The 25,184-nt window shown below is 38.4% G+C and overlaps 1 protein-coding gene across 2 annotated transcripts in view; it reads left to right on the forward strand.

Moving 5' to 3' along the window:
- The window catches only part of NBAS (NBAS subunit of NRZ tethering complex), a 395,596-nt gene that overhangs the window by 358,910 nt on the left and 11,502 nt on the right, over positions 1 to 25,184 (forward strand). For both annotated transcript variants that reach the window (XM_024242131.2, XM_054548369.2), the window contains exons 49-51: positions 12,278 to 12,417; positions 15,799 to 15,937; positions 23,804 to 23,932. In XM_024242131.2, the coding sequence (XP_024097899.2) occupies positions 12,278 to 12,417; positions 15,799 to 15,937; positions 23,804 to 23,932 (408 nt within the window). The remainder of the gene's footprint in view (positions 1 to 12,277; positions 12,418 to 15,798; positions 15,938 to 23,803; positions 23,933 to 25,184) is intronic.

Raw genomic sequence — 25,184 nt, forward strand, 5'->3', positions numbered from 1 at the left:
GTGCAGTGGCTCAGGCCTGTAATCCCAGCACTTTGGGAGGCTGAGGCAAGCAGATTACCTGAGGTTGGGAGTTTGAGAGCAGCCTGACTAACATGGAGAAACACGTCTCTACTAAAAATGCAAAATTAGCCCAGCATGGTAACAGGTGCCTGTAATCCCAGCTACTCGGGAGGCTGAGGCAGGAGAATCACTTGAACCCGGGAGGCGGAGGTTGCAGTGAGCCAAGATCGTGCCATTGCACTCCAGCCTGGGCAACAAGAACAAAACTCCATCTCTAAATAAATAAATTAATTAATTAATAAACACACATGTATTTATAGGGGGTCACATGGCACTATATGATTGATTATTTGTCCTAGAGAAAAAATTTATAAGGCAAAATCTTTCCTCTTCTTATTTTAACACAAAATATTTCCCCTTATATGTTTTTAAGTGTTGCATAAAATATATTTAGTCATGTAAAAATATGTATTACGTATTGAAGTGACAGCAGCACTTATGGGGAGTGATTACGGCATGTTTTATTGTGTAATTTCTATGTTTACAGGTATAATAAAATAAGTAGGGTGCTGTAAAGCATGGTTCTGAATTGCAGTTGTTGGCCTCTGTGTGTTTAGATATGTTTTTGTACCCATGGATGTGTAGGCTGCTTGGGAGACTATATTCCTGTTCTTTCATTGGGTTTCTCCCCATCCCAAGGGTTCTGTTTGCAGTGCCCTAAGAGAGACTTTCTGTGACAATTGAAAACCATTTATTTTTAAGCAGTTTATAAACAGGCACTCATTTTCCTACTCTGCCTTTGAAGAGAAACAGAGCTAAAAGTTTTTGCTGATCACCAGACCTAGAACCAAAAGTAGGAAAGAGTTCAATCTCTCATCTCTTTCTTCCTGGTCAGGACACCCTTTCTGTGCAGGAGATCTTCTCACTCTTGCATGAGCTAGGGAAAATTGTTTGAACCTTCAGACTGTCTCAGCAAAACATTTTGCCTTATATGAGCTGTGCGAGGTTAAGTATTTAGAAAATTGTCGCCATATCTGCATCTGTTTTTTAGTTCCATAGAAAAGGGAGAACAAGCAGAAAATAGCACCCTTACGTTTAATGTTTAAACTTTAGTTATTTTCCATACTTTGATATTTTCTATTTAATAAAATCCATAAATATCCAGAAATGGACAAAAATAGAATATATTATATTTATATTTTCTTATCTAATAGCAATAATTCAGACTATAATTAATAAAAATAACTAACAGTCATAATATTGTTTATTAAATACTTGCTGTGTGCCAAGCACTGGTCTAAGAACTGCTTAGATTGGTGGGGAATGTTGGTAGTCAACAGCTTATGACTGGTTTTGGTCTTCTCAAAATTCCCTTCCACAGAGACATTAGTTCAATCCAGTAGACACAACAGGCAGTATTGGCCACCTGAAACCTTATCAAAGAAGTGGCTTTAACAGGCAGAGGTCTGGTATTGCTAGAGGTTAACTCTGTCACCTTTTGATATTTCTGTATATCTGTTGAAGCTGAGGATTTTTGTTCGTTCTGTTTTTTGAAGCTCTGCATACGACATCTCAATATGACTTTATTGTGTTCATGAAAGATATTGCGCAGTTATTTTGCAACTTCAAATCAAGTGTCATTATATGACTCTCTTAGGAGCAGGCTAACAGCTTACCAATTCTTATGGAAGATAAGAGTATGGTGATTACTATTCTGTGAGTTACCTGGAGTAATAAAATAGTAGTAAAAAACATTTTTTAAAAAGAATATGGTGGTTACTGTCACTACTGCCAGGAATAATCCTCTTCATGTTTGTAAATCTTTTCTATTTATAAAGTACTTTTAAATGTATTAATAACTACATCATATTTGTAAATTTCTGAAGATAAAATAAGCAGCTGTCAATACCTATAGGAAGATGCATATTTCAGAAGTGCCTCAATTTAAGATATTTGTGTTCACTTCCAGGAGCCATAGAGAAATTTGAGGTTAAGACTGTCTTCTACTGATAATAGGTGACTGAGTTCACTTTTTCAAGGACAGTGACTCTGTGTCTGATAAGAAGGCTGCAGCTACATGACAAATTGACGTACACAACAAGGGCTAAAGTCACCTGATTCAATGAGGAGAGAAACAGTGCTTTCAGAGACAAAAGGGGAAAAAATATTCTCATGTTTGAGTCACATTTGAATTTTGTTCTTTAAAATCCTAGGATGTTTTGTTAGTTGTGTCAGTATGAAATAATCACTAACTATTACAGGTGCCTGTAAACTATTTGACATTTTCACCTCCAGGATTTTGTTTGACACTCACTGTGGAAAGGGTGGGGATGTTAAAAGAGGTATATGTTACTTTCTTGTTCACTGGGGAAAAGGACAAAGTAAAAGAAAATGTAGTAAAAAAAAAAATAGCAGTTTATTTTGTTTATTTTCACTAATTTGTGGAAGGCATGCTTAAGAGTCATTTGAAATACCATGCTTGAGTCATTTGAAATACCATATTTATTGCACAAGTAAATGAGGTTTTAAAAATAGATGAAAATCAACCTACAATTTTATTTTCCTAAAACAGACATATTTGTCTGTCTTCTTTTCCTGTCATGTCTAGTCTATAGACATAATTCTTAGTAGAAGTAACCATAACAAATATCCAGCTTTTGGCCAGGCACAGTGGCTCATGCTTATAATCCAGAACACTGGGAGACCAAGGCAGGAGGATTACTTGATCCCAGGAGTTCAAGACCAGCCTGAGCAACATAGGAAGACCCCATCTCTACAATAAAAAAATTAGCCAGGCATGGTCGCATGTGCCTGTGGTCTCAACTACTTAGGAGGCTGAGGTGGGAGGGTCACTTGAGCCCAGGAGGTTCAGGCTACAGTGAGCCCTGATTCATGCCACAGCACTCCAGCCTGGGTAACAGAGTAAGACCATGTCTAAAAAAAAAAAAAAAAAAATCCAGCTGTTTTCAATGTTTGGCACATTATGTGGATGATAATGTAAGTAATACCTATCATTTCCTGTGTGCCTACTATGCACCAATCTTTGCCAGCTACTTTATTCCCATTATCTTGTTTAATATTCACAATCATCATATAAGTATTTGTTATCTCTGTCCTATGGAAGAGGAAAAATCAAGTCTCAAAAAGGTCAGTAATGTCTCCATAATAAACATTTTTCTGTATTGCCATCACTTTTTGAAAGCCACGTATTAATCAAATTTACCTATTATCATTTATAATTGCTGTAGTGAGATATGTTGAAGCATTTGATAACTACCTGTAATTTTCACATTAAAATATATTCTATAGTAATTTCCCATTGTAATTATCTGGAGACTTACATGAGATCTCTGTACTCCTCATACTTTTATGAAATATATTTAGATGCTTGTAACATACATATTTTATAGGTACTATACTACTTTCTAGCAAAGAGAGAATTTGATTCTTTTCTAGGTCCACATCCATGCTAAGTATTTTCAAGTATTTTGGAGAATTCAAATTTCTGTAATATTCATACTAATCACATGTCCTCACAACGTCAGTAAGCCTCTGAGACCCATTTGTTTCATCTTTTGTGATTTGTGATCTTAGGGCAATACTTCCTTCTCTAATTTTTTTCAGATAATTTGTTAGATTTATGACAGTTGTTTCTTCAACTTAAGGTTAATTTTTCTAACTCTTTTTTTTTTTTTTTTTTTTTCTGAGATGGAGTCTTAACTCTGTCACCCAGGCTGGAGTGCAGTGGCACAGTCTCGGCTCACTGCAAGCTCCTCCTCACGGGTTCATGCCATTCTCCTGCCTCAGCCTCCCGAGTAGCTGGGACTGCAGGTGCCTGCCACCACGCCCAGCTAATTTTTTGTATTTTTAGTAGAGACGGGGTTTCACCATGTTAACCAGGATGATCTCGATCTCCTGACCTCATGATCCACCCGCCTCACCCTCCCAAAGTGCTGGGATTACAGTCATGAGCCACCGCGCCCAGCCAATTTTTCTAACTCTTAATGAGCAATATTAGCTATAGTATGCACATACATTGGGCCAAAGATATCTTTCAGAAAATAAGTAGATAACATTATCATTTGTATTGTGCTATTTTGCAAGAAATGTATATTAATCATTTGTTTTGCTCCATATTCCCTGCTGACCACTTAGGATTTAATTATAGCTAAAACTGAGGAACTGGCGTCAATATTTTCAACCTTTGGAACATACACAGTGTTCCCAAGTGTGTAGTTTTCCTCATGTTCTGGCCCCAGCACACTTTATTTACCGCTTCAACCACAGTTCACCTTCATGAGCCACAAACTACTACTCAGCATCCCTCTGTTGACTCCCCTCATCTCTACCCAGTCTTCTCTTTTTTCCGTTACCTCTACATGTCCAAATGCTACTCTTCCCTCAGATCCTTTCTCGTGTGCCACCTTGTCCCGTTCCTGATCTCAGGTTAACTTCTCTCTGCTTATGGCACTATAAACTATATGTCTCTTAAGACCTTTATCAGGTTGAATGTGTTACAATAAAAGCCTTCTAACTACCACCTGAGTCAGGTACTTGTGTGTTAAAGTGGAGATCATAACATATGATATATGCATACCTTAAACATTTGTGTGAAACTAAATATATAAACGAGCATTCATTTGCCAAATATTTACTGTAGAGCTAAGGCGTTTTCTTAAATATCCAATTTAACTATGCTTGCAGAGCAACCAACACTTTCTTCCTGTGGTTTTATATGACCATCTAAATGAAGAGAATAAAAATGTCTACTTTGTGTGTGTTCATTTTTATATGTCTCACAATATATGAAGACAACTGATTTGCCCGGACTGCCAATGTCCATAATCTACTTCTTATGGAAAAAGACCCTCCCTATGAATCATATCTTCATTTGCATAATCATATGCAAAACAGTTTGCAGTTTCAGCAAAACTAAAAGGGAACATGGAGAGCATTTGACTTTTTGATTCCAGAAGCTGAATTGAATTGAGAGGGATGTTTGAGATGGGGTAATTCGAATGGTTGTAGGCAGAGGAACACATTAAGTCCTTAATATCGAAGTAGGTCAACATAGGCAAATGGACAAGTTACAGGTTAGGAACATAGTAATGGGAGGAAGTACCATTACAAGGAATAGATTGGGGCAAGATGTTTAGAACTGAAGCTGAGAGTAAGAAGAGAGGGCTAGAATTTCCCTTCCCGTGGTGTGTGGCATGAGCCAGAGGACTCCTCGTAGGACTGGAAGACATAACCTTATCATTAGTTGAGGATCGTCTGTCTATCTAATTTCTCAGGCTTTGTCTTGCTTAATTCTCACAAATTGAATGGTCATCTTTCCAATCACTGTATCTCTAGTACAAAAAGTAGATGCTCAGTTAGTATTTGTGGAATTGAATGAATATAACCCTGTGAAGTAGATGTCATCAGCACAGCTTGCAGATAAAGAAACTCAGACCTAGGCTAGGCTGTTTGCACCAGGTTACGTAGGTATTATAATAAGTGGCAAGGGGTAGTGAGCAGATGAGGGTTGGAATGAAAAAGTAGGATTGTATGACTTTGGCTATGCAAAATATATGTTTATACTTCACTTTGTTACTGAGGAAGCCTCTGTACAGTCCTACATAATAGCCACTAAATTGTGAGGGCTCTTATATACAGCATTGAGGCCTGTTTATAACACTGTGGACTACAATTCAAACTTAATTTGCTTTCTACTCCACCCCTACGATATCAGCAAGCTTTCTTAATTTTATCTTTAAGTTGAGGTCAGGGAATGGATCCTTAGTGGTCAGTAGATTTGGAAAAGCCCTATTTTTTATTTCATTTTGTTTGGTGTTATATCTTTGTTTTGTTTTGCCATAATTGATCATTTATAAAGTGATTTTATGGTTTAATAAAGGAAGGATAAGTCACCAAATACAGACCCATCTGTTAAACAGGCATGCCAATTTCCTGTGGTTCTTGTGTATGTTTCTTTCTTTAAACGCACAAACAGAAACCTCCAATTATGAAAACAATGCATGTTAAACCAAGAAAAGTACCAAAAGGCAGATAGAAGTGATAATCACCAACAGATCTGTCATCCAAATGTAAACATTTTATTAAATATATATGTAGCCATTTTTCTGCTGCATGCTTTATACAAATTATGTCACATCATGTATAGGGATTTTTCCCCTCAAATTGTATCCTCCTTATTCATCTTTATTTTTACATCATGATTTAGTTTGTTTTCTGCATTTTGTTTGTGTAAGCATTTTCCTCTTTGAAGTTTGTTCTGATTGCATTCATTTTCATCCTCCTTTTCAAAATTTAGATTTTTATTGAGATAATTATAGATTCATATGCAGTTGTAAGAAATAATACAGAGCGATTTCTGGTGCACTTTGCCTAGTTTCCCCTAATGGTAACATTTTGCAAAACTACAGTATAACATCCAACCAGGATATTGACAATGATACAATTTGCTGGTTTTATTCAGAATTTTCAAGGTTTACTTGTACTCATTTGTGTGTGTTTGTGTGTATTTAGTGCTATACAGTTTTATACCTGTATAGGTTCATATAACCAGCACCGTAGTCAAGATGTTAGCAATGGCAAATCCATATGGCTTTGTAGCAACTCAGTTCTTGCCTTCTTGAAGTAAAGAACTCATCCAAAGGGTATAAGGCAGAGAGAGCCTGAGGCAAATTTTTGAGCATGAGTGAGAGTGTATTAATAGGTTTTAGAGCAAGAATGAAAGGAACTGAAGTACACTTGGAAGAAAGTTAAGCAGGCAACTTGAGAGATTCAAGTGCCCTATTTGACCTTTGACTTGGGGATTTACACATTGGCATGCTTCTGGGGTTTTGTGTCTCCCCTCCTTTGAGTTTTCTTTGGCACAAGCTGTCCACAGGCCCCATGGCATGCCAGCCCTTGGAAGGGGCTGTGTGCGCAGTGTGTTTACTAGAGTTGTACGCATGCTCACTTGAGCCATTCTTTTCTTACCAGTGTAGCGTTCCCACAGGATGTTCATATACCAGTTAAACTCCACCATTTTGCCTCTTAATGTACATGCTTGAGCCCACTCATCCAACTCCTGAGATCCAATCAGGAAGCTGCTGATCACCAGCTTCTGGAGTTTTCTGTCTATTGGGAGACTGCCTTTCCCTGATATCTGCTGCAACCAATTATTTTAGAGAGACAGTTTAACAACCACTTGACCATCACCTGATGGTCACCTAACATTCCTGGTGTCAAGGGAGTGGGGTCTGTTTCCTCTCCTACCCTGCTCATGTCTGCTTAGCTACCCACTCTAACAAAGATACTGAATAGTTCCAACAACACAAGGATCCCTTTTATAAACACATCCACCCCGTCCCTAACCCCTGACAACCATTAATCTTTCCCCCATTTCATAGTGTCATATCAAAAATATTACATAAATGGAATCAGACAGTATGTATATAACCCTTTGTGAGTGACTTTGTTTACCCAGCAAGAGAGGGCAGGGTGGAACTCTTCCTTTTTATCAGGAAACCATTCCCAGTAAAACTAACGCAGGCCCTAGCTGAGCCTTAATCCATTCAGAGCATCACTCTCGTGACCTAATCACCTCTTAAATATCTCACCTCTTAATTCTATCACAGTGGCAATTAAATTTCAACATGAATTTTGGAAGGGACATTCAAACCATAGCAGATTCTATACATGTAAATAATTTGTTTTCTTTGGAGCTTTTATAAATAATACATGTTTATTTTTGGTTTTCACATATTTATTGTTAATATATAACAATGTGATTGATTTTTGTATGTTGATCTTGTATCCTGTGACATTCCTGACTCGTTTCTTAGTTTTAGGGTTTGTTTTATTATGTGTGATTTCTTGGAATTTTCTATATAGACAATTTATCTGCAAATAAAATTTTATTTTTTCTTTCCAATTTATGTGTCTGTTATTTCTTTTTCTTGCATTATTGTAGTGGCTAAATCGTTCAGTATGGTGCTGAACAAGAGTGGTAGGAGTGGATATCCTAGCCTTGGCATGTAATATGGAAATCTCACCTCCATATTTGGGTCAGTCCCTTTACCTTCCCCACTTTTAAATATTATTATCTTGAATATCATATGGTGTACAAATTTTGTTCTGATCATCAACTGTGATTTAGAACATGTATATGGAAAAGAACAGTCTATTGTATTTACCCATATTTTTGCTCTTTTTGTTCTTCCTTCTGATACTTCATAGTTCCTTCTTTTATCATTTTCTGTTTGAAGAACTTTCTTTAGCCAGTATTTAAGATGAGGGCTATTAGTGGCAGGTTCTTTTACTTTGTCTTTGTCTGAGAATTGTTTTCATTTTCTTTTTTTCCTGAAGAATAGCTTTGCCAGATAAAGAATTTGTAGTTGACAGTTCTTTTCTTTCAGCATTTGAAAAAATGCGACACTTCCTTCTGGCCTCCATGGTTTTGGATAATAAATCCATTATTTTTCACATTAATATTCTCCTATAGGTAACGTTGTTCTGTCTGCTTTCAAAATTTTGCCTTTTCTACCTATTTTTCAAGTTTCAAATTATGGTGTAGCTTGGCATGAATTTCTTCGTGTTTGTCCTGTTTGGGAATAATTTAGCTTCTTGAATGTGTAGGTTTGTATCTTCTACCAAATTTTGGAAGCTTTTAGATATGTCTTATAATATCTTTTAGCTTCACCCTCTTTCTCCTTTTCTTCTGGGATTCTGAGTGCAAATGGGCCTTCTTGAGCTCTGGTCTGTTTCTAGGTCCAGAATTGGGAAATACTAGGTCTCGGTGGGCTTCTTCTTCTTCTTTTTTTTTTTTTTTTTTTTGGCTGGTGAGACAGAAGATAGCTGAATACCATGTTCTTCAGGCTTGCAACTCCAGGCTAGTGTACTTTCTTTTTACCACTCTTCAGAATTTTCCCTTCACTGTCTCTTTTATGACTCCTATAGTTTGTAGTTGTGCTTTGCAGAGGAGCAGAGAGAAGTGGATAAGCCATGTTGTTCAGACTGGGAGCCCTTTACATATGTTTACCTTTTATTTTTCTTTCCACAAAAATTCATTTTGAATTTTTGAATTTGTGGACACAAATCTTGGATTCGCACTTGTTATATATCAAAGTATATCATGATTATCCAACCAAGTATATTCTTTATTATGTTTTTAAAAGTATATGCTCAAGTCTAATTTTAGGCCCATTTTCTTCTCAAAAATTCCAAATTCACCAGAATTTATTGCAAAAAATCTTAAAGGACATAATAAAGAAGATAATATTAACATTCGTTTTTTAGATATTTTAATATGTGGGCACAATCTTAGATGAGCACTTGTTGTATTTGAAGGTATATAACAATTATCAAACCAAGTATTTCTTTATCATGTTTTTAAAATATGTGCTTAAGTCCATTTTTAGGCCAATTTTCTTCTCTCATAGAAGGTAAAGCTTGCAGCTACTGTGGTAGCAAATTTAAAATTGCTTTCTTAAGAGCTGAGTAACTTGACTTGAAACCCTTTGATATGATGGAGTATGCAAGCATGCATGCACAAAATGGATAATTATGTAAATTACTATATTTTTCACACTTTTAGTTAAAATATGGGGGTCAAGGCTCTGAAAACTAAGTTACTAAAAATTGAAGTGATTAGTGGACATTAGAAGAAAACATTTTCTGACAAAGACATACTCTTAAAAAGACTGTGTACATGTGAGAAAGGTGCTATACAAAAATAATTTATCGAATGCATTTTAAACATGGAAACTATTTTTGCACACTATTATAAAAACAAATATAAAGGTTTAACTTATAGTTTCTGTTCTCTTTTCTTCCCTTATTATATGGTTTATTTCTTCAAAATGTATATTACAGTTTCTGAAAAGGAATAAATTAAATGATATTGAAAACATGATTCTTTTATTGTTAATCTCTTCCTATTCATACAGTGCATCACATACAGAAAATAAACTTTCCTGCATATAAACTCTCATGTAGACAGAGATTATCCTGCAGGAAGAAAAGGCTAGCAAAACTTCTGAGATTTCAACACTTTTGGAACCCGTTTTTCAGATATGATGCCCAAAGTGACTTTAGTGAAATCACTTAACAGTCACAAAGTATCATTTGTGTAGATGTAATGTTAACAAACCTGCCATCTTTTGTCCTGATTTTTAATTTAATAGTAATTTTTCTTTTGGCGATATCATTTTCTTTTTAAATCTTACATTAATCTCTAATAATGAAACCAGCCACAAATTTATGGCAACTCCATTTGTATTTAATATAATTTATACTAAATTATTTTATAAGTGACAAATTATCTTCATTCATTCACTCATTCATTCATATGTATGTTCATTCACTAGTTAATTCACTCAATAAGTACTTACTGTGCGTATACTCTATAGCAGGTATTATTTTAAGGAGTTGAGATAGACCAGTGGACAAAAAAAAAAGCCTCTTCTTTCAAGGAGCTAACATTTCTTATGGAACAAGAAAGGCAATCTTACGTTTCTTATGGAAGAAGAAAGGCAATAAGTAAATATATAGCATGTCACATAGTTGTAAGTGCTAAGAAGGAAAATGAAACAGGGCGAAGGAGATGGACAAGTATGGAGCAGTGCTCCTGTGAGTAAGGTAGTTGAATAAGGCCTTGACCGATAGGTAACATTTGAGAAACTTGAAAGGAGGGAGTAAGTCACTCATATCTGGTGGAGAGGGTTTCCGGCAGAGGAAACAGATCAGAATGCCTGAGATGGGAGTGTGCATGATTTTACGTATGCAGGAGACCTCAGAGAGACCCTGAGGCTGGAGACAAGTTGAAGGTGTTGAGGTCGGAGAGTTACAGATGGATGGATGTCTTGAGTTTTTGTTTTTGATTTTTTAAGTTTCTTTATAAATAGGCAAGGCAACATTGCCAAACTCCCAACTCGAGGTCCAACCCTATTATCAAAAGCTTATGTAGCTTATTGAATCCTCTAGTTTCAGAACATCCTGATCTGATTATAGTGATATTTTGGCTCTGTCACTTGCTAGTCATGCCACCGGGATGGTTGGCCTGTTGCCTCATCTGTAAAGTGAGATTGCTAATACCTGTGCTGTCCTCCACACAAAACTGCTGTAAGGGTAAACCGACTGACTGTATTATGAAATTAGTTCAAAAAAGCTGCAAAATGGCTGTGGGCTATTATTCCATAGAAGAACGACATGGGCTTTTAAGGCAGGTTTTGAAGGATCTGGGGGGTCACTGTGTGAACAAGGCTTCCCATAGCAATTAGCGATAATCTCATAGTACATAGCAACTTTTGTAAAATGCAGAATTCATGGTGTGACTTTTTCAGATGGCTTCTTGGGATCAGAGCCAGAATGACCATTAAAGTAAATGTTTTGGAAATATGCATTAGTGCAGACAATTTAGCATGTATACAGGTAACCATTCATTCTCATTATCCTTTCAAGGTATCATCATCTGAATGTCTGTGTACCCAAATCATTATGAACTCATCATCATGAATGTCTGTGTACCTAAATATAAAGAATCTTTGCTGAGGCCAGAAAATGAGAGAACCAGACTTTGGCTTATTTTTATGCTTAAAACTGTTTTTTAACCTAAAATAGCATACATTTTAATCCCCAGAGACATTGGAGATGTGATTTGTTTTAGGACTGCCTCAATGTAAAAGAAAAACTGTTTAGTTATTCAATGAAAGGAAAAATGGGTGTTTTGTATTTGGCAGAGACTACTTTTGCATTTGAAATGGAGGTATAAATAAAGGATATTTTATTCTATTTTGATTTATAGCAAAAAAGTTCTATGACAGATACAATTTAGTAAAATCATTTCAAATTACAGACATTTTCTAGACAACATGAAGATTAGGATTTCATTTCTAATGAAAATTAGGATTTCATGTGGTATAACTTAAACTTTAAAAAATTCACCTAATGTTGAGGATGGTGAAATATTACAATTTCAAATAAAGGAATTCAGTCTCTTAACGTGTATTAAATGCCAACAAGCCAGTTCTGTGGAAGTCTGCTTGTTTGAATTTATTTTGTTAAAATTAATTAGAACCTTCCTCTGATTCTAGTTCTAAACAATTTTAACATAATCTGACATTGAGTAAGGCTTAGAGCATTTGAGGTGGTTGTTTTTCTGATGTTGAATCTTAACACATTGTAAAAAATTTTCAAAAAAAAGTTTAATTAAAGTAAAGTAGAATTATTCTATAAACCAATTCAGTAGCCTTTGCCACCAGCTTTAAGTGTGTATTTCTTCTTCCAGGTAGACATAGCTGACATTGAGAATGAAGAGAACCGCTACCATCTATTCATGGAACTCCTGGAATCTAGTCACCACGAGGCTGAATTTCAGCACTTGGTTTTACTTTTGCAAGCTTGGCCACCTATGAAAAGTGAATATGTGTAAGTATTAACGTAAAATTAGCGTAATTAGAGTTCTTTTGTTTGGACTTTAGCCCTAAAAATGTAGCACCTTCCAAAGAGCCAATGAAAAAATAATTATATGTGTGTGCATAGTCAGTATTTGCCTTTAGAGGAATTTATTGTTTTTGAAATATTGCAGTGTCTTTCCATTTCTCCTTGCCCCTAAACTCTAATATTTTATTCAAAAGTATCAGACAGTGCTTGATAATATCTGATTTATGATGTCAACAAAAACAATGTAGTTTCAGTATTTTCACCAGGAAATTTCTTGACTGTCAACACAGCTTACAGTGCCAACTTGAGAATCCAAATGGAATAAATGAATAATTCCTACTTATTGAGAACACAATGTTATGTGCAATTTACATATATTATCAGTTGCTCACACAACACACCTACAAGGGAAGGTGATGTTATCTGATTTTATACATGAAGGAATTGAGGCTCAGAAGTTAAACAACTTCAGGCTTCACACGGCTAATAAGTGGAGGAGACGGAATTCTAACCGACTGCTGGCTACCTTCACAGCCCGTGTTGTTTCCTCTGTCACGCTGAGTTGCAGCTGCCACCCATAGCTGCATGGGGTACTTATCCAGTCCTTGTGGTATCAGCCATGGAACGTACCCCTTTCCTTTGGAAGAAGTGGCCAGATTTCCTCTGAGCGCATGGGCTGGGTCTCATGAGCTGTGGCTTCTCGTTGGCAAATGATAGGAGCACCAATGCCCTTGCCACAAGTGCCTGTTTGGCCCAGGACTGATCTTGCTCTCCCCATGCTCAGCTGACATACTGCCCCCACAGGCCAGTGAACATCTCCACATGTCTGAGGTTAAAGAAGGATGCTCTTCTGAAAATAAAGTCCTATATCCTGTGAGCAGTTAGGACTGCCAACAAATATCTGGAAAAGGTTCCATGAGACTGTTAGGAATTTCCAAAGCAAACCAAGGAGAATGGTGCTTTTGTTTTGTGGTATTTTTTTAACCAAGTGTTTTCAGAAGGAAAAGAAATGTTTCTTAGATCTCTACCGTTGTGGCAGTGATGGCATGCTGACTTGTTTTTAAGAACAGGTTTTTACCTTCACTATTTGAAATCCACAGTGCAGTCTCTCACATCATAACACCTTTAGTTCACAGTGCACTCGTGTTTGCCACCAGTGATCTTGGTGTGGGTGCCTTCGGAGCTTGAAGTGCTTGTTCAAAGCAGGGTCCTGGGTCCTGTGCTCAACTTGTGGAGTCCAGCTCTCCATACTGGGACCTGGGAATCTGTTCTGAACACGGGTGAGACTATGTGACACAGGTGTGGAGCCCACTGATCAGATTGCCACTAATGCCATACTTTTGTAAGGAAATTAATTATTAGAGTTGAATTGTAGATTTCTTCATACCCTCATTTCCCAATTCAAAATATGACACCTCTAAGAGATTAACTTTAGCTTACAGTTTCTTTTACTTTTAGAACACTGACCATTTAAAATCATTCACTTATTCTCAAGAACCAAAATCAGCTTTACTTAAAACATTTATTGCATTTAAAACATTTAGTGCATTTGTAAACCAAAAATCTTAATTTTTAAAGTTATATTCTTTTGTAGCCACATATGAAATGGAATTTGTAAATTGCTAACCTGAGTCTTATAAAACTGCTTTATTAAATCATTAGAATCAGAACAAAGCATTTCCCAGTCTGCTCACCCCCTCCCCTCCTATCATTCATGTCTCCTCTGCCTAAGAGATAACCAGGGCATAAATCAAATATTCTGGAGAAAGTATGATGGGATACTTTACAAACAGGTGCTCAGAAGTACTTTTGAATATTTTTTCCTTTCAGACAATCCAATTGAATAAATAAATCACCAAAAAAAGGAGTCGGGGTGGAGGAGAGGGAGGATAGTGTGACAATGATGGCATGTTGCCCATCAACACAAAAAGGTTACAACTTAAGACATTTGTTTGATCCGATCCACATGACTGTAATTTACTAGTACCAACTTTGGTTTTTTAGCTTTAGTTCCTTGTAGGAAAATGCATGGAAAAATACTAGGTTTGTACTTAAGGAAGGTTCATTGTTTTCATCCAGTGTGTCACTGCTGGCTGGTGAAAAATATATCTTGATAATTTGTTACCAAAGCCTTGTTGCCCACTGGTTCACCATGCTGACCAAGCAGCATTTCTCCTACAATGAGAAAAAGTGTAGAGAAAAACCCAGGAGAGCTGAGTTCAGACTTTGCAAGAAGAGAAAAGAGGGGAAGTCCTTGAGTGTAGGAAGACTCCTCAGCACACCAGACACTCTCACAGAACTATGTGTACCTTGAAGTAAGCAGTGTTCTTTGTTCTCACAGATTGTCAGTTTGAGCTGAGACACAAAGGCTTTGCCAAGGGCTCGTCCCCTTGTTACTGTTGCACTTGAAATTCTTTTCAGGGCCCAAGGAATAAAATTCTTCCAAGGGCAAGACCATCCCTGGTTGTTCAATGTCTAGAATGTAGTGCTGTGCTAATGAACCAACAGACTCTTCATAAATAGTAATTTGTTCTTAATGTAAGTAAAATCAGTACCCTGCTCCTGCGGCCATGAAATGAATTTGCCATTAACTTGTCAATAGAAATGTAAATTTTGATGTTTCTGTGAAACACAGGGTAGTGTCAGTCAAGACAAGGGGAAGAAAAGGCAAACTTTTTTATGCTTTTATGTTTCCAATACAAGGAAACAATGTGAAGCCCAAAGTATGTTCTTCATGCTGCTTGTCTGTGGCTTCCTCAACCTATGCTCCCCAGCTGACCTCTGCTATGCACTGCCCTGATTGTAACTTAGTCCTGCCCTGACCCCATGACAATAACAATAACAATGATAATAATAATAATAATAATATCAACAAGAGGCAGTATTTATGTAGTAAATAGTAATGTGTGCTTGCTATTAACACTGATTCTTCACAATTACATACATCATTCATTAAAGCAACTCTTCAAGGAAAAAAAAGACATTAAATACCTTTTCACAGTGAAAAAAACTGAGGCCCAGAAGGGTGTGGCTTCCCCAGAACTATACAACTAGGCAAAAGTATTAAATAACTTCTCTGAGGACCCAAATAGTCAGAATTTGGGCCCGAGTCTGTCTGGCTCCACAAAGCCTGTGCTGTTTCAATGTCACTTACTACCTGCGTGCTGCTGGGCTGCTTGCTGATACTACAGGAAGCTGCTTTTTCTCCTTAAGGTGTTATCTTTTCTACAAGATTGACTTGAAGCAGCACGTCACCTAGATTCTGATTGTAATTTGCCATAAGCATTTCACTTGTTTTAAAATTTATCATAATTATGATAGCTTTAGTCATTTCCAATGCCTTGTATTTCTCTCCATAAACACCAGCATAACCAATAATCCATGGGTGAGACTAGCTACAGTGATGCTAACCAGATGTACAGTGGAGAACAAGGAAGGATTGGGGAATGAAGTTTTGAAAATGTGTCGCTCTTTGTATAACACCAAGCAGATGCTGCCTGCAGAGGTGAGTGGATATTTTGAGTGCTTTCCTAAGGAGTAGCCCTTTGCTTATCAGAACTCTTTATTAAAAGCAATCCCAGTGACTGGACTTGAGGAACATTTAGCTTAAGTAATTACTGGTAAAGGCCATAATTTCTGATGGATCAGATGAAGAAAAGCAATGCTGAAAGGATGCTCTGAGGCTGCTTTCTTTTTGTGGGAGCCAGCGTTTCCTGTACAAGTTCCAGAATATAACCCAGTTTTCAGTTTCTTCTAGATGCCCTTTTTTGTCAAACTCAAGTTTATGTTCCAAGTGGCCATGGTAGCTCAGGCATTATCTGTCTGAACTAAGCCAGTTGGTAAAGTAGTAGTAAACTTTAGCACTCTTCTCAGCAGGTAACCAACCACTTTGAATTTTACATGCTTTTTGACATCATTGTAATGAGATTGCATAATCACAATATTTTTTCTCTGCGAAGTATGGTCAAAACTCAGTCACCTCCTTTTTGACCTTTGTTCTCTATTTGATCCCGTGGTTTGACTGTCACGAGAAATTTATTATATACATATGTATTATATATATACGCATATATATACACACACAGAGAGACACACATGTATATATATATATACATACACATATATACGTGTGCGTGTGTGTGTGTATATATATATGTATGTTTGGAGAGAAAGAGGGAGAACATTCTAAAGTAAGCACATATTAATTTCAGCTCCCTGCTGTGGATCCCACCTCAGCAGTATATTATTTGAATAATTTACATGTCTTAAATTTAAGCATTTGGATAATGGCATTAAATTGATTTTGCATTCCTACTATATAGGAGATAAACTTGAAAATAAATTTGTAAATATGATCCTTTGAATCCTTATTGTAATCACTCAAGGAAAATATTCTCATGAATGCACATTTAATGAATTGTTTTCTGAATGAGGGCTTGGATTTTATTGATTTTTAAAATATTTTATCCATTTAAAGAAGTCTTCCAACTACCAGAATGATACAATTATTCTACAAAATAAAGTACCAACACTGAAAATTACCTCCCCTTACTCTAGTAAAGTGTGACTTGGGCTGTGGACCACGGTCTGCTTGTATCAGCCACTTATGAACCCGTGATCTGCTCTGCTATATTGTGGGCACCTGGAGAGGGGGAACCATGGCTATATCATGTCTGTGGTACCCAGGGCAGGATTCAGCCCACTGCATAGTATGCGGACTCAGTGCACTTAATTATCCCCACCAAAGTAAGCAACATGTAAATAACATGAGATTCACCTTTGCTTGAATATAAGCTAAGATCAAACATTATTAGATCAGGACCAAAGACCAGCAGTGTTCTTACTGTCAGTTCTGTCAAATCTAGGTTAGGAAAGCATTGTTTAAGGTCTCCTGTTACTGCCTAACAGGCAGGTGGTAATGGTGATAACCAGCATTTGCTAACACTCTTGGGCTTTCATCTGTATTGCCTCCTTTAACCTTCACCACCTTCTGTAAGGAGATTCATTTATCTCCACTTGACAGCTGATGGATTGGAGGATTTGAGGTCAAGGGTCTTGCTCCGGCTTCTTCAGGCAGTGAATGGTGGGTCTGATCTTCAAATCAAGTCTCTGTGCTTGAAAGCTTGAAAAAGAAATCCTTCCAGAGGAGCCATTCCTACTACATTTGGGAGATACATGAACATTGAATGTCTCTTATGCAGTTGTATAAGTGTTACTGTCAGTTTTCCCTTTTCAATACTTCCTTCAAGATTGGCCTATAGAATTTAGCATCTAGATGATCAGTGTTTAAGATATAAGGTTGTTAGGATCTCTGTCATTGTCTAAAGAAGTTTATTTGTTTTTTAAAAAACCCTTATTGGTTTGGTTTTACTATAACTTTTGCAAGGTGAGGAATGTAAGTTGGCTATGACATGGCCACTGCATCCTTGACCCTGACATCATCTCACCAGCTAGCTAATCAAGGCTCAGTAACAGTTATGTATATCAGGCTTCCCCAAACCCCAGGCCAAGGACTGCTATCAGTCCATGGCCTGTTAGGTACCAGACTGCACTGCAGGAGGTGAGTGGCTGGCGATGAGCAAAGCTTCATCTGCATTTACAGCTGCTCCCATCACTTACATTACCATCTCGGTTCCACCTCCTGTTGTATCAGTGGTGGCACAAGATTCTCATAGGAGCACAAGCTCTATTGTGAACTGCATATGCCAGGGATCTAGGTTGTGCGCTCCTTATTCCTTATGATGATCCGTCACTGTAGCCCATCGCCCCTCGATGGGACCATCTAGTTGCAGGAAAACAAGCTCAGGGTTCCCACTGATTCTATATTATGGTGAGTTGTATAATTATTTCATTAGATATTACGGTGTAATACTAATAGAAATAAAGTTCATAATAAATGTAATATGCTTGAGTCATCCCAAAACCATCCCCTCCCCAAGTCCGTGGAATAATTTTCCTCCACGAAACCAGTCCCTGGGGCCAAAACGGCCTATAGGGACCACTTGATATGTATTATCTTTTAGCTGCCTGGTAATAGGTCCTAGACATATCTGTGTCCATAGCAGTAATATTCTCGTCAGCATTCCATTTACATTTTACATACATAGAAGAAAAGCATGTTCTTTTTATTGATGAATGTGTAAGAAGCTGTGCTTTCTGTTTCCTATCGGAAAATGACTTGGTGGTTAAATGAAAAGTTCTGATTTAGCTGTGATGATTCAGCTCCCTAGTAAGTGTCTACAGCCAGGCGGAGGTGCTTCGACAAATAGAGTAATACATTAAGTTTATTTGCAGGGGTCTCATTTCATCTCAGAATCATGTGGTTGGTGGTTGCTAAGTGTTTTTAAGAGGTCAGCAAAGATAGCACAGCACCTAAAGCACACATCTATTAGAGCACTCCTCACACACACCATGGGAAGGGATTTACTGCGTCTGCTCTTTATTAGGACTGGGAGCACCTTAAGGGCAGGGAACATCATACATAGTAGAACAGAAAGAGCTCTAGTAATGCTCGAAGCTGTACTGTTTCTCTTCCAGACTGGGCCACATCTATGCGAACATGAGAAAAGCACCAAACTCTGGATCTTTGTTTTCTGGTCTGTGAAAGAAGAGGTTAAGCTGGATGAGAAAATGCTAGTTCTGTCTATTCTCTAAGGAGAATAAGCTGAGGCTGTATGTGTACTGCTTCATCCATAGCACATAATTCACTACCTTTCATAAAGTTATAATTCTCTCAGGATGAGAGAGGAGGTACTGGATTAAACCCCGTTGCAAAGTAGGATGTTATCATGTTTCTTTAATTTGATGAAACAAAAGATAATTATTCAAGGAGTTCTGTTGTCACAGTGACTTTCCTTCATTTTCCTTAAGCTGCCTCAGTTTCTGTCTCTCAATTGGGCACATTTGTAGATTATTTTTTTCCTGAGGCTGCTGTGATTAGAGGCTATTTGCAAATGGCAGGTGCTGTTTTTACTGATGGCTAAATGTGCTCAAATGTGAATTGAAAGTGTTACAGAGGAAGGAACATTACTATTAAAAAGTGGCAGTATCTTGTTAAGTTTATTTTACTACATTTGGAAGTTGACGAGTTTAATGTCAGAGTTCTACAATGTTTTATATCACTGTGGTGGTAAAATTATCTGTTACTTATGACTTTTTTCCTAAATTCAATACCTTTGGTTGTCCTACTCCATGATTTAGGAAACGTGTGTGCCTAATTGTTTATGTCAGAGTACTTAAGAGTACTCACCTTTTTCTTCATCTCCATTTCCCGTTTTTCACTAAGCTCCCATGCTTACAGACTTTTAAAAAAAATCATGACTCCTTAGAATGCCTTCGTGACTCCTGCTGTTGCTCCTGGGACTTGTTTACTTACGGCCATGATGGTTTTCCTGATGGAAAATATTACCAGCAGGATGAGTGACTTTCTCACAGGTTCTGTGTCCCACAGTCTCAAAAGTTATGTATCCTTCTTCTCAGCTTGTATCCATGGCAGTATATAAAGCCCTCTCAAGAGTTGGGGATAGGTAGAATAAGAAATTGGCGTAAACAGTTTGTTGGCATTTATAGATGTAAAATTCTGAGGTCCAGCTATTTGTGACTGACCCTGAAGGTCCATGATTTCGCTGAGACAAAACATGAGTTAGTCACCGATGCTCGGGGTCTGTTGTATGGGATTAAGTCACCCAGCTCATGAGTGAGCCTTAATAATTCCCAGCTTCTAAAACTCAATGTGATTGTTCTCTATCAGGGTTGAGCCACTTTTGCTAATGTCAAGAGCTTGATTTTTAGAATCAGTCAAGTTATGCAATAACACTCAAGTTATTTAACCATTTTACCTCTGCTTTCCCCATCTGATTAGTAGGGCTGAGATCACACCTTTCTCAAAGGATTTGAGGAGAAATTAAATGAGATGATGCATTTTAAAACAAAGTATATAACAAACACTTGATGTTCAGCTCAGAGCAGCTGTCTTGCTGGGAGGGATCACAGTCCAAGAGGCACGGCTAGTGCCCTGGAGGTTGAGCAGCAGGCCCAGCACAACCTGAGAGACCTGGAGAACACAAAACCAAAGCCGCTGCAGTGCCCAGTTGGCCCAGGTACAGTGCCTGGTGGCCAGTGTGGAGGCCCAGCTGGCCAAGATCGTCATCAACCTGGGGCTGCAGAACCAGCAGTGCCAGGGGCTTCTGGACATCCAGTCAACAGCAATGGGAGCTCAGCCCGTTCTAGGCCTGCTGGAGGGCAAAGACTGCAAGCTGCCTTGCAGCCCCCTTGCAATGCCTGGGGCATGTGATAAGCCCCTCGGTCTCTGCATCACCAATCCCTGCACACCTTGTGTCTCTAGTTCCTGCTGTAGGCCCTGCAACACCTTTTGATGCTAGATACTCCAGGGACACTAGGAGAGTTGTGTGAGGACAGAAGGCATATTGGTGAACTGGTCCTGCTTCTCTCATGACTGTCAGACCATGGGAACAGTGCCCCAGTGCATCTTCATAAATCATAGTCCACAGGGAGAACAAACACCTGGGTTTGTGGCCTGGCTCTAAGCCTGGGCCCACCTAGTCCTCTCCATCCAAGGCATCTCTTGTTCGTTCTGTCCTCATGGTCTGACGGGTTTGAACTGCAAAGGCCTGTCAAATGACGTGTTTTGTGGCTTTTCTCTGCTACTTCGACCTTCCTTGCAGTTCCCCAAATCCCTTTGTGAATCTTTTAATAAACGTTCTCTTGCAACACGGGGAAAATAGCGAACAAACGTAGTAGAGGATTTAACACTTAAAGATAGAGTAAGTATTTGGCCAATCACTGGTAGCTAAGAGATGAAAAGTAGTCAGTGGCTCACCTAAAGTGGGTTCCTCCATTTTTGGATGTCCTTGCCTCTCTGTGTGCCATCTATCCATTATGCTTGCTCAGAGGGGCACACAGGTTATTCCATAAAATTTGTCATGAAAGCCAAGGTCAGCCAAGTGTCATGCTATGTCTCAATATCATAAATCATTGAAAATGCTTGTTTACTCATCACTGATAACTTTTTGAGTGAGCAAATGTGTGTTCAGAGAGGAAATTATATACAAGGAGTTTTAGGTATGGCATGTACCAAGCAAGTTTAGAATACAGAGAAGGAACGATATTCTTGCCCAAAAGCAAGGCAGGTAGACTGACGAATGACTACCATAATACAAGATAAAAGATAAGGTGGGAAATATTTATACAGTACATTCAGAACATTGAGTGCTAACCTGGGACGTTCAAGGGTGCTTTTGCAGAGGAAGTACAGTTTTTCTGTGCATTTTTAAACTGAGACTTAAAGAGCAAGTAGATGGTTAATCAGACAGAGCAAAAGGTACACTATGTGCAAACACCTGGAGGTGTGAGAGTCCAGCACCAAGCAGCCACACTGCCTAATATGGCAGCCACTGGCCCCATGTGGCTTATTAAACCCTTTAAGTATAATTAAAAATGCAGTTCCTCGGTTGCACTGGCCCCACCTCAAATGTAGCTTGTGCCTTGTGGCTGCGGTGTTGGACAGTGCAGATACAGAATGTGTGTGTTGTGTCAGAAGGGACCCCGCACAGCACTTTGTGTGGAATGCGTAGGTGGGGAGCACTGCCATGACCCAAGAGGAGGAGGAAGGGGCCACAGGTAGCGGCCAGCCAGGCCAGAGTGCCATGCTCAGGAGCTTGTTTCATGCTCCCAAATAATCTTCTGCAGGTTTCGGCAGCCAGGATGAAAAGTCTGCCTGTTTCTTTGCCCCATATGCTTAGTGAGACTGCTCTGTGTCACGTGTTCTTTCAGGCATACACCGTACTTTTTTGAATTAGAATTCCCAATGTATGAAGAATGTGTTTTACAAACTGCTACCCTGGTGGTATTGATCATTGCCACACAGGTTTGTGTAGCACAGCCTTCTACTCTGAAATGTGAGGGCCTTGCAGATTTCAAAAACAGACATGCTGGGTGAAAGCTAAAACTATAATGTGCAGAATTCCTAAGAGAAGTTTATCGTGAGTTTAAATGAGAGCTTACTTGTGTTATTCTTATTTTATTGATGCTCTATAATAATCTAAAGCAATTTTGAAAATACAGTAAATTTGAGTTTTTCTTCTCCGATCTGCTGTCTGAATGGCACAAGAGAAAAATCAATCCCGTGGATGCCAATGATCGTCAGTTCTTTAGAGCAACCCTTGCTTCAGTGTAATGGAGTCATTCATTGTCTGGTTTTTGGTCCAGAGTGTTCTCTTCTTTGTGTTACAGCTAAAGTCAGGACCTGAATGGCAACACAGCTCAGCAGGGCAAAACAGCTTGCAAATCTTATTCTTATTGTTTTATGCTTTTGTTATAAAGGATTATCATTTGTTACCTTATATGAAAGCCCGCTCTGTGGCCACAGGTTCAGTTAGTAAAATAAAGGGCTGGGAATAAAATTCACATACACCTGTGGACATCCAAACACATTTTCATCTTTCTGCAACGCAGATAGTTTTCATGAAGATAGACTGTCTTAAGTATATTAAGGAGTCAATTCATTTTGACATTAAAGTGATAGACACATTTTAAAATATTTTATTTGCTGATTTCCTTTGTCTCAGTGAATGACAACTAGAGGTTGTTAACAATATTAGCAATTGATATACTTTTTATTATTATTCAGCCTCCACTATATGCTGAGCATTGTATGCTGTGTTCATCAACACAAACTCTCTCGCACACACACACACACACACACACACAAACAAAACACAAAACCTGCAAAGGAGCTATAAATACGTACATTTTACTTGTGAGGAAATTAGGGCTGTGAGAGTTTAGGAAAATAAATTATACCACTATATCTGTACAATGAGTATTACAAAGCCATTAAAAAGCAGTGTTGTCGATGAATATCTGATAGCTTGGAAATCTGTACACAGTTTACTGTGAACCAAGTGAAGCAGGTACCAACTCCCATATTCAGTATATCCAGTGCGGTACCACATGTGGCTTTACACACACACACACGCACACACACGCACGCACACACACACGCACACACACACACACACGTGGCTTTACACACACACACGTGGCTTTACACACACACGCACGCACACACACGTGGCTTTACACACACACGCACGCACACGCACACACACACGTGGCTTTACACGCACGCACACACACACGCACGCACACACGCACGCACGCACACACACACGCACGCATGCACACACACGCGCACACACACACGCACACACACGCACACACACACACACACGTGCGCACGCACACACGCACGCACGCTACCACAGAAGAAGGGGTGGAATGATCCAGCCGGAACCGCACCGGTGAGAGGTGCGTCGTAGAGTTCTCGCTCACCCCTGCTCTGTGGTTGCAGGGTGTAAAGGAGCTGTGTCTGCTGCTGCTTAACCAGTCCCTCCTGCTTCCGTCTCTGAAACTTCTCCTCGAGAGCCAAGATGGGCATCTGCGCGAGATGGCACTGGAGCAAATCACGGCAGTCACTACGGTATGCCCAGTTGAATTTACTTTCTTTCTTTTTTTTTTAATGTTTCAAAGGAATGAATTAGCACTTTCATTCTCATAAATAACACCATGGTTAATTGAAGTCTACTATATCTATAGTATTCTCTGACCACAATAGCTGTTCCTGTTTTGTCCTAGCAGTGTATGTTTATTTTACAATCATTTACTAAGCTCTTCCCATGAACCAGATTCAGTGTTTTTGATGCTCAGAATACAAATCCAAATAAGAAGACAGTTTTCTAGAGAAGCAGGATGTTAGTCTCCTTAAGAAGATCAAAGCAGCCATGAACTAGCAGTCCTCTTGCTACTTGAAATTTGGGTCTAGGGAACTCCCATCATTGCACAGGTTTTCCATCTGTAGATGTGTGTGTTAGGTTATCCACTAATTAAAGGTAAGACAGTGGGTTTAAGTAGTGTTTACTGGCACCATCTGAAATCTCAAACTCTGGTTTCCTCTGGCAACCTTCTTGTCTTGAAGAGTAATGTACTGGAGTCAACCTGAGATTTCTCCCTCAAGGCCTGTTGCCTTGTTATTATGATTAGGAAGAAACTTTCTCTTCTCATTTAAAATTTTCCACTTTAGGATTAGATAGCTTAGGGTTGTGTTTTAAGGAACTCATGTTGTATGATCCTTACTGAAGCCCTTTTACATGGAGATCATTCTTTCATTTGAAGTGTATGTGTGTCTGTTTGAGTGTGTACACTATACACATACACATACATGCACACATATGTAATTTTACATTGTATATATACCTATATATGTATATATACACATACATACTATTTTTTTAAACAAAAATGTGGCAGGATATCTTCTAGGGACCAGAGAAGGAAGGAGAATCTAGAGCAGAGATATATACTTGCTACTGAAGACAGTGAAGACGTTGATGAAAAGACATCACTGATATAAAATTTTCTTAATGACAAAGGATACAGAATATTATGTAAATAGTTACAGAGAGCAGAATATAATTGTATTTGGAAATAATCATTATGAATAAAATGAGAAAATCAAATGCCTTTATTCATTTAGATGTGTTTTTAAAATAATGTAAAAGCTCCTGCAACGGTTTTGTGAATACCCTACCTGATCACCAATAATTAATCAGAACAGAGGCCTCTTTGGGACCTTGACTGAAGTAGGGAATCAAGGGGACTTGCCTTTCGGTAGCCCTCCCACCTATCTATGCTGAAATGAAAGTTGCATAACTTGGAGAATGTATATGCAACAG

The sequence above is a fragment of the Pongo abelii genome, chromosome 12 (genome assembly GCF_028885655.2).
Source record: "Pongo abelii isolate AG06213 chromosome 12, NHGRI_mPonAbe1-v2.0_pri, whole genome shotgun sequence".
NCBI classification, from domain to species: Eukaryota; Metazoa; Chordata; class Mammalia; order Primates; family Hominidae; genus Pongo; species Pongo abelii.